At 32.3% G+C, this 13,529-nt stretch overlaps 1 protein-coding gene across 4 annotated transcripts; it reads left to right on the forward strand.

Moving 5' to 3' along the window:
• Positions 1-275: 275 nt before the first annotated feature.
• Positions 276-13,183, forward strand: LOC105324310 (chromatin modification-related protein MEAF6). 4 transcript variants are annotated; one of them, XM_034476012.2, is made up of 8 exons: positions 276-401; positions 2,626-2,741; positions 3,438-3,537; positions 4,820-4,856; positions 5,291-5,465; positions 5,907-5,937; positions 6,149-6,172; positions 12,382-13,183. In XM_034476012.2, the coding sequence occupies exons 1-7, from the start codon at positions 324-326 to the stop codon at positions 6,152-6,154; spliced, it is 543 nt and encodes a 180-aa protein (XP_034331903.1). In that variant the 5' UTR covers positions 276-323; the 3' UTR covers positions 6,155-6,172; positions 12,382-13,183. The 4 variants fall into 4 exon arrangements, with proteins under 4 accessions (XP_034331903.1, XP_034331902.1, XP_034331904.1 ...); XM_034476011.2 differs by lacking the exon at positions 6,149-6,172; XM_034476013.2 differs by lacking the exon at positions 6,149-6,172 and having other exon boundaries at positions 3,450-3,537.
• Positions 13,184-13,529: the final 346 nt, after the last annotated feature.

Consider the following 13,529-nt stretch of genomic DNA (forward strand, 5'->3'; position numbering starts at 1 on the left):
TATTGAAGTGATAATCGACACATTCTCCCCGGCTTCCCTCCCCCTATCAGAGACATAAATAACAATGTCTCTGCCCCTATGATCCATTTTTTTTTTATTGACAGTTTTTCTTTTTGTGAAATTTGTAATTTTCCTGACATCATTTGTAAACAATAATTACTTCTATGGAAATGTAATTTAGGAAACTTTGTAGTATATACTTACTTATTTTACTGGCGTGTCTGGAACCCTAACCCCCCCCCACCGGTAATATGGTCGGGTTCAGTCTTCAGTATGTCCAAATGATTTAACCAATCAAATCTCTTCTCTCATATTGAGAGAAAATGAGCACCCAGAAGTCATCGATGGTAAACACAAGAGAAGAACTCAATGAATTAGTGCGAAGAAGAACCGAAATAGCGGTATTTATCAATGTTTTAAGTATTTTCAAAACTTAAGTACCCGACTTTTGGCTTTTGTCAACGATCTTAGTCATTTCTGTCAGGAAATATGTTCGTGTGACGCTGACGACGGAGTGAAAAATGGCGGGTGAAATGAATTTTTCATTGACGTGCCTGACATAGTTTTATTTGTATGAATAAATTTTTTTAAAGGCAGGATAGTTATTAATTTTAACTCAATATTTATCTTGAATATATCTGCTCAATTCATAGTCGACATACTACAGTCGTTTGACCAGTTCCGAATTTTGACCAGTTCCGAATAGTTCAGAAGTTAAATAGCAAAAAATTAATGAAATGAAAAATGGAGGAAAAAATCAATACCTTTAATATAAACACGTATTAATGCTTGTTTTAATTCTGCTATAGTTTCATTTTTTGTGGTCATATATGTATTTGGTATCGGTCTTAGATTAGTCGACCTACTTTCGCTTTGTAATAAATCCAGGTCATTGCAACGCTAATATGCACGTAAAATCGTTGTCGGTGCCTTTAATTTTCACTTGTAACAAGATTTCTTTTATTAAACGTAGGTTTAGTAATAGAATGTATTCTAACATACCCAAAAGCATACAGGAAAAAAATAAAATAAAAACGCAAGTGGAAGCAGAATTTTTTGAGCCGTCATTTTACGAGTTCCGAATACCCAATTTGTTTCCCTCTGTTTTAGGATTTATTGAAGGGATTGATTAAAACAAATACTTCTGGATTTCATTAAATGTCTTTCTCTGTCTTAAATAAATCATATTGTACCACAATAATGATAAGTGGAGGGGCTGTGACTGTATTCCGACAAGATGTTAGAAACCAGGCTAAATTATTGTTACGGTGATTTTGTCTGTCACTTTCGTGCAAATCAAACTGTCTTGTTAAGAAAATACCAATAACTGAGATGTTTGCATATAAACCTGTTATTCAACAGGTTTAATCAATAGTTTTAGGGCTGAAACTTTTCTATCTACATTCCATATGTATAGAAACAGTTATGTTATTCGGAACCTATCGGCTTATTCGCAACTGGTAAAATGGCGTTATTAGTTAGAATAAAATTTTATTTAAAAAAAATTAAATGCAGCAATGTTGCATTTATATCAGCAGGGATGTGGTGTATATCGGCCAAAAATCAAATCTGAAAATAACACCCAGGAACATTTACAGCACCTCCAAATCTGTACCCTATTCGGAACTGGTCAAACATTTGTATTGTCAAGTAGGACATATCCCGCCATTTGGTTGAAACACCTGTGTATAATAGGCATGGACCAATCGCCCAAATGGGATATAATAGCCTGTTTGGGATATAATAGCCCAAATGGGATTTATATTTAAAGTGCAAAAAATGAAAAATGAAAAAAAAAATGATTTGGTAATTTTTGATATAGATCCGCATTAATTTACATCAAATGCAACAACTTTTAAGAGTGATCAATGCGCATCTGCTCATATCATTAGGTCTATATTGTTTTTACTGATCCCGAATCCAGAATGATAGCAGCAGATCTGAAGCTCTGCAGAGAATTTTTTATTGACATGCAGGAGTCTGGAGAGCTACACATACAAAAAGTTGCAATTTACAGCACACTGAAAATTGTGCTGGTTTTGGACTGATTAATTTTCTAAAATATGCTGTGGAAGTACTCAATACTTGAACCGAGAAATCATCAGAAATTTTACTACAGGTGTCATAACTTTACTTGCCCCAGATTTCCTATTCATCACACGTCCTGACGTCACCACGCAAAATGAACTACTGTCAAACTACGTTAACTGAACTAGACGGGACTGTTTTAAAAAAAACTTAAGAGATATCCAAGTATTCGAAATATCGAGGGTAAAATACTTAGAAAATAAGTGGTTGGGACTTGCAAATCACTTTGACATATCCATTGTATTCGAGATATCAGTGTTCGAGATTGATATCAAAGTTCAACTGTATGTTTAAATCTCTCGCAAGCATATTGAGAGTCACAGTGTAGTGAAACATATACACAAACCAGATTACTTCATTTTATGGGGCTTCTGAGGGTTAAAAAATTTCCAAGACAATCAAAGTGAAGACATCTTTAGTTAATTGTCTGAGAATGTTTTTGGTGTGATTAGATATTTTTACAGATTCAGAATGTGGTCCAATATGTTATTATAGAATAATCACTGCTCATATCTTAATTTTTGTTTGTTTGTTTAGGACACCCTTGCCAATCTGGAAAGACAGATTTATGCTTTTGAAGGAAGCTATTTAGAGGACACCCAACTCTATGGGAACATCATTAGAGGATGGGATAGATACCTAGCCAACACAAAGTAAGATCAGACAGACAGCAATAATTGTCATTCATCTTTTTTTTTATTTATGAAATTAGATAATATACAAAAGACGGATGGAAAGTCTTAATAAGGCTTTGAACTACAAAATCTAATTTTAATTGATATTGAACAGCTATCATGACGGCTTGTTTAGGTTTTATAAAGAAAAATTCTAGTCAATATGTATAAGGTATTTAGTCAGTTGAAATAAAAGAATAGAAGGACAACACGAATGCTTAATGATTTACATTTGAAAGCTTATTTTATTAATTGAATCTTTGCATTAAGACAATTTTACTCTCATCTTTCATTCTCATCTTTTTTATGAATGTTTCATAGACGGAAATCATAATGTTTATCAATATGTGTTCATCTGTATTACATCTCTGTATTACATCTCTAAATCATCAGGAAAACATCATTATCTTAAACTTGATGGAATTGTGGAAAATAATACGAGATATCAGAGGATCTAACACATATGGAAGTTAAAATGTACATGTAATGTAAAGAAACGGTGGTTTGAACAAGCAACTCACTTTAAAATATTGATGATATTCTATACATATCAAAGTTCAACTGTATATCATCGAATTTAATATCAGTTATGTTTTTCTGTGACTTTTTGATCATGTGTTTTCATTCGTTTCATGTCTCACATCATCCCCCTATTAATCCCCACCCAACCATTAGCCTGTTTTCCAGGACCACAAACAGTAAGGCGGACAAACGGAACAGGAAGTTTAAGGAGGCTGACCGTCTCTTCTCCAAATCATCCGTCACATCGGCCGCAGTAAGTCAATAATTTTCAAAGACAGAACTAAATGTGATGTAGTAATGGTTAATTGTTAAGTTTTATGATTTTTGGATGGACAACAGTAGCTTGCTCTTTTTTTCCATCAATGAATTAATTGCAATAAACTCAATTTTATCATTTGCTATTATATTGTTTAAGGTAGTCCTATACTCGGCACTAAATGGGCTCAAACATTAAAAGCTTAGCTTTAAATGATAAATATACATTCTAGCAATACATATACTAAAGAAAATATGTATGTTTACATGCTAGTTTGTTTGTTATCACCTCTCAGACGGGTGTACCCTCTTGAGAAAATTATTGACAATTATGAAATTTGCCAGACGTCCGTTTTTCCTAAAAATAATTAACAATTTTGGGAAAATTAGAACTGAACATACAAAATAGAGTATAAATATTTATTTAAGCCATATCTCATCAATAATTTTGCGCAAATTTTTGTAAGTAAATACGCTTTATGGACCTGATGTATCAAAATAGAATACAAAAAATGCAATGCTAGTATAGTGTTTGGTAATTTTGTTTGGTAGATTGACATCTTAGAAAAAAGATTTGGTAAAATAAATTATATGTTGACAGATTACTTTTCACGCTATAAGCTCTAAACCAAGTAGTCCCTGACGAAAAAATCCGTAAACATCACATTTTGCAACAGTTTTCTGTCTAGATCTGTCAACAATGTTAGATATCATTTAAACATTGATTAATTGACGATTGATTAAATTCGAAATAGCTTCTGTCTCTAAATTTAAACCGGTTTTAGTAAAAGAAAAAGAAAAATTGGGGGGGGGGGGGTCAAAACAAAGAAAATATAAGCATACCTGAGATCCTGGTTAATTAGAAACTTCGTTTTTCATTTTACTTTAACAGAATCGAGTTTCTCAACATTAATCATTTCTATCTCTCATAGAATACATATATTACCGTTTTAATTGCTTATTATTGGCATTGTTCACAACAGCGATGTAGAGCAAAATCAATATCGGGTATCTAAAACGCTTTGTAAAAGTCGAACCAACATTGTAAAATCCGTATTATGACGTAGTGCGATACTCGGACTACTTTAAAGGACAGCATGTGAAGCATAGAATTTTTCAATAGTTTGACATTGGAATTTTCGTCTTAAATTAATGTTAAGCAGATTTACAATGTATTACATGTACTGAAATTGATTTTTATGTTCATTCATGCACTGTAAAACATTGTGTATGTATACAAATTGTGTCTAGCATTGCTAACAAAATATCTATCATTTTAGGCGGTCAGTGGCATTGTGGATACTTTTGACAAAAACAGTAAGTAAATATGGTATTTAGTTAAAGTCAATTATAAAATTTGAATCTTTTTTTTATAATTAATGGTATGTATTTTATTAAAATTGTAAATTACATTTTTGAGAGAGAGAGAGAGAGAGAGAGAGAGAGAGAGAGAGAGAGAGAGGAGAGAGAGAGAGGTGAGTCAATATTGGATATTATGCTCAACAGAGAATTAAGGGATAGAAAGAGAGAGGGAAGGAGGAAAAGCAATAGATTGAAATAAAGAAATGAATCAATATTGGATATTAAAGAGAGGATTTGGTAAGAAACAGGGGATAAAGAGAAAGGGAAAAATGAAATGTTTAAATGTTTCAGTACAGTACTACATTTTGTGTCCAATAAAAATTGAAAGAGAGAGAGTCAGTGGAAAAAAAGAGAAAGGAGTGAATCAATATTGAGTTTTATTTACACAGGAGACAGGGACTGCCCCTCAAGCCCCGACTCCCAGAACAACCAAAACAGTGCCAACACCCCCCATACCAACGGACAGTCGGACAGCAACGAGTCCAGCCACAACCACTCAGGGAAGCTCCACAAGGGGGGCGGGGTCATACGACACAAGAAAAATAAAAGCAAAAACAAACACAGGTACCTCCTCTTCAGAGTTTTTCGTACAGCCATATTTAATCTCTAAGAAAAATCTTGTACAATCATTTATAATCTCTGCAAAACATTTGTCCCTGAAATATGTTTTTTTAAATTTTTTTCTTCTTCAAAGGCGACAGAAAATACCTTTTTTAGATTATTTGTGTATTAACAGTTGACAGGGACAGTTCATTTTGAGAATCCTTGATTTGATTTTAAAAGGAGTTAAATGTATATCCTTCCTGTTTATATGTCTTAAATAAAATTGGTAATAATAAATCAATAATAGAGTGATAAACAATTAACTTTATTATTTGATTGTCTTATGAATGCAGTTTTGTCACCATGAATTTTGTAAACATTTGCATGGTGTTGAATAGGTAAACATTTTGCTTATTTAAAATTGTACAAATTTTATTGAAATTAGTTTGCCTTCATTTGCAGACTGGAGGTGAAACTAAAAAGAGGGAAAGATGTAAGTACACTGAATGCTTAGTAAATTGATGAAACTTGAAATGTCTAGATCTTGATTTTAATCATATGACTCTCTTTTAGGAGAGTATTGACCAAAAAAATAAAGAGTATTAACCAAAAAAAAAAAAGACAATGTTTACATTGCCCAATGATAATGCCTTAAATAATGGAAACTCTCTAAAACTGATCTAGATAAATATTTTGTACTTCAGAAATAAACAGAGAACTTTATGAAGGTATCTATCACATCTGTATGTGTATCGTCAGATTCTTCCGTATAACACTGGGGCTCTTTTACAAATCATTCACAATACTATTGGCTGCTGTGGTGTTTCTTTATAGTTGCTATTATTTTTGTATAGTGTATGCAGAAAAAAAACAACCCTTGTAGCCCCTCATTTATCTGTGATTTTCTTCATTTTACCAACAGACTTTAATATTCTATATATTTATATTTGCAAAAATTTTATGTTTTGTTATATGAACCTATAGAATAGCAAAAGCGTTCATTTCTCTACAAACTTTTTAATGACATTTCAATGATTACTGCATTAATACTGTAAACAAACTTAAATCATAAAAACATGGTTATATAGTGTTAATGATTCGAAAGATTTGCGTTTCTCAATCGTGATTATGAGTGTTGAACAGTAATGATAAAAAGTTCACCAGGATATGAACTTGGTCGGTCCTTTTATGAAATCCTGTAAAACTAGAAGGGCTTATCAGAAGAATTGATGACATACCGAACAAGTTCATATCGTGATGAAATCTTTAACATCTTATTAATATCTTTAATATTCCATATTCATTAATTTATCTCTGCAACAAAGATCCGGGGAAGATTTAAATCATTTTTGTGCAGGCACTATGACAAGTAGTTTCAATGTATAATCAGAAAATTTTTGTAGTTGTTAGTCATGTGATAACAAAGCACATATTACAGAATTCTGTGTGATATTATAATACATCTTCTTTACATACTGACAGCACATTAATTCATTAACATTCAATCATATACATGTACATGTATCATTTAATTATATCGTCATTTTTATTCCCAGATAGCCCACATGCTAGAGCCTAAAAAGTTCTTTTCAAATTTGTCTGTTTCAATTTGTTTTTCATAATGATAAATAAAACTTGAAATATTGCAATACATGTAATATAACTATCTTGGTAAACCAGACTCAAAGATGATTATTTTTTAATTTACTTTGTACTCGGTTTCACTTTTCCGCTACATGTACGAATTTATATTTCATTTTGATACCGAGACAAAAATCTAAAGTGATTTTTTTGTGGTTATATTTCTCTAGAGGTAATTTCAATTTTGGTTTTGATAAAATAAGTTTGTAGTTTTTATTGGCATTGGACATAATGTACATAGGTTTACATATAGTAGAAGTTTTGCCTAATTTTTAAGATAAATGTAAAATTAAACAGTTGATGACATTTTCTTTTCTAGGTTCAAATATGACATTTCTGTTTCACATAACATAAATAATCATAACGTTACACATTTACTGCAGCTCTGTGTTCTCGAATTGATAAATGCTCTTCTTTCAGTTTACATGTACTAAGGTTTTTTAATGCATGCTTTTACTTTTTCTAGAGTTTGGTTTTTGGTCTTATTTTTTGGCAAAGAACAAGGGACGTTATTAGCCGTATTTGGCCGCAAAATTTATCATATTTTCAACGTCTTAGTTTTGTTTTTTGATGTGGTGCATTTTACTAAGTTCGATACTGGCTAAATTCTACAGGCACCAAAATGACGTCATTTTTCATTATGACGTCACTAGTGTACGCTGAACATGGAATGATCTCCAAAAATCGTTATAATATATAGAAATATGAATAACCTTTGCTGAAATTAAAACCTTTCACATGCATTAACCACTTTTATATTTAACATACTTATTTTCTGTATCATAACAAATTCATTTACTGAAAATGGTGACGGTTAATAACTGTGAACAATGTGAATTTTAGCAAAAAGGATTAGAAAATTGCACAACGCGATCCGACACGGACAGTTACTCGGCGTAACATGCGGTTTTCACCGGTGAAAGTTTATCTTATAAAAATCTAAAATAATTTTTTGTATAGGCTACGTAAGAGAAGCCAAAAGGAAAAAAGAAATAGAAATTGCAAACGAAAAATAAATACATTGATAAATAAATAAATAGAAAATTACAACACACACACTATTTAGATGTAAACGATTATATAAAATTTTTACAGTGGATTTTTGTTGAGATCATAACAGAAAATAATCGCCGACATATTGAAAGGATTGGTCAAAGCACTAATAATCTCCTCTTTAAGTAAACAGTTTATGTTTAAGTCCATTTGGATCTGTCATATGTGAACCAATCGTAAAACCAGAACAGACGTTAGACATATTGTCATATTGTCTTCGTCTTCCGTGATCTTTTCTTACTTTCGACTAGTACCGATGGTCGGCTGATTAAATAGACAAGTTCGCAATTGCTGAATATTCACCTGTAACTTCGTGGGCATTGCTTCAATTTATCGAGGAAAAGGGTTCCGCGCCTGACCGCCGCTTATATATTAACCGATAGCCGGTAAATGTTAAACCTAATCCGTATACGGTTGATCGTAGCCGATTTGTCAAAATCGCCCCAAAGACCAGTTGACCCTCGATTGTCAGTCGGCCGACATTTAAGAAAATCCAATTGTCGATCGACCGAGCGACGACAGACATAAGAACTGTCTTCCGAAGGTCGGAAGATGATTGAGAATTGCTCGATGGACTACTAGTATTGAACGACTGGTTTAACTGAAGAAATCGGCCGCCGACGCAGAAAAAAAAATTGTAACTTGGCCCGATGGACACAAAATTGGTCGGCCGACGAAAAATGAATACGACATCGTTCAAGACAACGACTGATGAACTGCCGACTGTTACCCGATTAATCCCATTTTTACCCCCCCCCCCCCCCAAAAAAAAGTCCGCCGTTGCTAGTTTTTGGAAAAATGTCTCGGGTTTTACTCTATTCAGCGATATCAAATCTAAAATATTAATGAAAACAATTATACCTTCTCGATAAAAACGATAAATGCAGTTAATTTCAACTTTGGTTCATGATTTTATTATTTTCTCCCTCTCCGTAAAAAATCGAGAAGACCAAAGTTATTTTTCTTACACTACATGGACTGATTTCTTTGATATGCCGTGGAGATATATAGTTTAAGCATACGATGTAAGTGCGTAAAATGCGACCAAATGCTTACAAAGTTCTAGAGGATGCATGTTTCTCGACAACAGTCTTGAAAATTGTTGATGCTGTCAGGCTTTAAAGACATCTTACAACCTCCCAAGAGCAACTGTTTATTCACACCATTTACATAAAGGACAACAATTGTCTTTAGACTTCACTGTGTTTTAAACTTTGACCCAAATTAATTTTTTTGTCTCAATCTGAGATCGGGAGCTACGCTACAGTCCTGCAGCTACTTTAGTTTTAAATCCCAAAGTTCATAGAACGTACTTTTCAATATTTTCTTTCTATAAATTTTTTTTATATTTACTAGCAACTATTATTTTCCCTATAAAACATGCACATGTTTCATACACCGGTATATTGAATATTCTTTAAACGTTATGAGGTGATAATTTCGGTCGGGGCGTGATCAAATCTATCATAAAGCCCGTCGGGCTTTATTGGATTTGATCACGCCCCGACCTAAATTATCACCTCATAATACTCAAAGAATGATATCTTATTACTTATATTCATATAATTTTCAGCAATTGTACGATTAATTATTGGAATATAAATAATCAAACCCCACTTGCGCCCCAATTATACGTCATTTGAATTTATTGGACTGTACAGTACATAATCGATACGTAGTGTTATCACAGGTAAAGACACTGAAAAATGTAAATATTCATATTTTTAGCGCGCAGAATTAGTGAATCGGTAGATAAAGTGTCTTTCGTGATCTTGTCTAAAATTTTAGACTTCATCTTCATCAAACCACTTAGAAACCTTTTGTTTACAGGCTACATCACTTGTTCCAAGAAACGAGAGAGAGAGAGAGAGAGAGAGAGAGAGAGAGAGAGAGAGAGAGAGAGAGAGAATGTGTGATAGACTCAACTTTACGTACATTTAATTTTAAATCACTAATATAAGCTATTTATTTAATCTAGTTGTCATATATTAAATCCTTTAATCAATAAAATAATGCACAATAGCATATTATGATGAAATTCAACCAAGCAGTTTCAGAGCCCACGTGCTATATATATATACTCAGCCCGTTAGCTGCATCACATGCTCCTTCCGTGAGTCGACAACAAAAACGTGTCGTTCCTTTGTTTTTCAAGTCCGAAGATAATAGAAGTATGATCAGCAATAACTTAGTCTTACATTGTTTGTTATGTTTGATATGATTCTTACACTGCCAGCGTGAAGTTTAATTTGTATATATTCTATACGTTGAACAGAAATAAACTCTCTCTCTCTCTCTCTCTCTCTCTCTCTCTCTCTCTCTCTCTGAATGTATGTTTGTGCATACTAACAGTGACTGAACTACTAATGTCTTATTTGAATAAATTTTATTTCTTCTAGACTCACGGTTTAAACAACGATCTCCACACAATGACTAAAAGTTTGTATACGATCTATGACCAGGTTTATAGGTTTTATCTATACAAAGCACACGTAATTAGATTGAAAAGAAAGTGCATTGACCTGTGCTCGTTCTTAATACTTGCTAGAAGTTATAATATATTATTTATCTGTTTAATTAATGAGTTTTCTTGTATATTAATGTACCGGTTGGTAAATGATTTTCTTTGTGAAATTTCCGCATTTATAAAGTTGCTAAATTGTTCTATCTACGCGCGTAGATTGTCTTAAATTACATGTAGTTGTTTGTGTATTAGAAAAAATCAAGAAACTAACAAAGTAAAAGTAAGGTATTAAACAATAAAATGCTTTCTATGGTGATTCATGCGGTAAATGAAAGTGGCGACATTGCAGAAAAAAATTACATTACCCGCGTTCTTTTTCTCTGCATTGATCGCTAATTTATTGTTTATATTTACATCTTTCTAATAACAAATTAATAAATTGGTTGAAAAAAGTCAGAAAAATTAACAAAATTATTGTTACGTACATCAGTACGTTAAGTATAAAAAACAGCCAAATCGTCTCCTATTGGAATTTGATTCTGACATCACCATGATTATTTCGTGTAGTCCGGGATTTTTCTTAGGTTACTGAAGGTTTCGACCGATCGATAAACTAGTAAGAACTGGATCGTTTATATTTCAGTTCTGTCATTTTCAACAGAGCTATGAATGTACAATCCATTTTCGTAATAAAATAGAGGGAATCATACTTGGTATATATTCATTTTCCTCTACTGGCTTTCGAGTATTTCTCAGCAGTACGGATTCCCTTACTATGTCGGGTTAGTTAATATGAAATTTTTATTCTAAACAAAGGGAATGGAAAGTTTGGAAATAAATATTAATACCAAGAAAAAAATAGAAGAAAAAAAAAATAAGAGAAATGTTTGGTTGTGTTAAAATCAAGTTAAGCCTGTCCGTCATGTTTATAACGCCGCGTTAAAGGCTTCGTAAAATGTCGACGTTTCGTTTTAAAAAGGCGCCGTGTTTAACGTAAAATGTATCATACTTACACTAGAGTTATATGAATAAATCATATACCATTGAGTTTTGTTTATTCTTGGCTTTTGAAAATGGTAGGTATCATTAGATTTTAAAACACGGCATTTTTTGGCCAATAACGTCCCTTGTTCTTTCATTCATTTTAGTTAATTTTGTCTGCAAAGCCAGTGATAGATTGCAAAAAGAATTTGGGTGTCAGAATAAATATATATATTTGGTGGGAAAGGGGGGGGGGGTGGCAAAAATTATGAGGTTTTGTTGGGAAATATTGGAAGTTTTATCATATCAATTTTCAAGACAATTTCAAGCTATACAGGGTACAAGTTTTAGTTTATGCCAATTAACTATTTAGAAGCAAAATTACACATTATGATTACCCGGTATTTATTCAAAGTTTGTTTCTTATCCAGGGTTTATAGTGTGGTTATCTTTCTTTTGATGAAAGTTATTAGTCTTAGTCTACTGGTAGTTATATATGGTATTATGTCAAAGGCGTTACTAAATTGCACAGAGAATAGTCATCATAAAAAGTCTTTACAAAACAAAACCAGATTCCTGAAAATATAGCTCATATTGCTATTAAAAATGTCTTTGTTTGGATATACCTAAGTATCAAATGTTATATTTGTATTGCTTGTTTAATTAATAAAGTGATTTAATTGATATTGGTACTGTAATGAGAGAACTGATGTCCATCTGCTGACACTTAGAGATACTAATACCATACATGTACCAAATGAAATAACTAAATTGTTTTATGATTTTGTTTTGAAATAGGTATCTGGAGAATAACTGGACATTATTAAGTGATCTTCTGTTCAATCCAGTGATAGCGTCTCATCAGTTAGATCAATAGCCATGCAAGGAAGAAATGTGCATGGAAATCACCAATCCAAAGTTCGGCTTCAAGGAGTTTTTTTTATAACATAAGGAAACCTACAGAACAAAATCTCGAAATCTACCTTATATAGTTTCAGAAAATTTCTCCAAAAAAAGGAAATGTGATTGAAAAAAGTTTACCATTGCTTAACATGATTTTACTGAAGAAATGGCCTGTTTAACTGTTTGTTAGTTATTCTACCATAAATGACATGTATGTTTGACATCATTGTACAATGTAGTTATGATATGTTTGAGCTGTATACATGATCATGGTGATTCTACAGCTGGTACCTCTTTGTTGAAAGAATCTCAAACTTAATGAGATTAGCAAGCAATTAATTTTCTGTACCGATGCACATTTATGTACGTGTGCAGCTTCCTTCTCATTAACTTTTTAATCATGGTATGATTGTTCGATTCTAGTTTTCTGCTTTGAGTATGAATTCAATCTCCCAGTGTACTCATGTATTCACAAAAAAAAATCCTCTCTATATGCATTGTTCATTATGTCATAGAAATTTGAATTTTTTTTGGTTGATACATACCAGAGGAGAAAATGCTGATAGTAAGAGGAAGTATTGTTAAATAGATGTTCAACACACATGTACCTGAAAATCACAGACCTGCAAAACATGATAATGCTTAAAACATCTGTTGTAAACATACTGATATATAATAAATTATTTTTAAAATGTCATGTTGGTCTTTATACATGAGATATACCTTTGTATTTACAACAACATTTTTAGTCAGAGAAGGATGCTACAAATCCTCCGATTTACTGCATCAGTGTGCAAAGTCATCAAAAGCAATTGTGTCTGTAAAAAATTACCAAATATCTGGTTACAGTATGTCTGACACTTGAAAGTTAATCATCATTTGAAGTAAAAGGTACAATTGAAATTTCATTAGCTTCAGACCAATACTTTAAATCCTGAATTGTACTTGAACATTTCTGGTTTAATTGCGACTGCAGTTTTGTGTACAGTATGAAATAACTCCCAAAATGAAGAAAAGTTTATGCTCTCTTCATATCAAATTAA

The sequence above is a fragment of the Magallana gigas genome, chromosome 9 (genome assembly GCF_963853765.1).
Source record: "Magallana gigas chromosome 9, xbMagGiga1.1, whole genome shotgun sequence".
NCBI lineage: Eukaryota > Metazoa > Mollusca > Bivalvia > Ostreida > Ostreidae > Magallana > Magallana gigas.

Coding starts and splice junctions, on each gene's coding strand:
- LOC105324310 (XM_034476011.2), top strand. CDS start 324: ATGAGCACCCAGAAGTCATCGATGGTAAACACAAGAGAAGAACTCAAT. Junction 402..2,625: donor GAAGAAGAACCGAAATAGCG/GTATTTATCAAT, acceptor TTGTTTGTTTAG/GACACCCTTGCCAATCTGGA. Junction 5,466..5,906: donor AAAAGCAAAAACAAACACAG/GTACCTCCTCTT, acceptor CTTCATTTGCAG/ACTGGAGGTGAAACTAAAAA.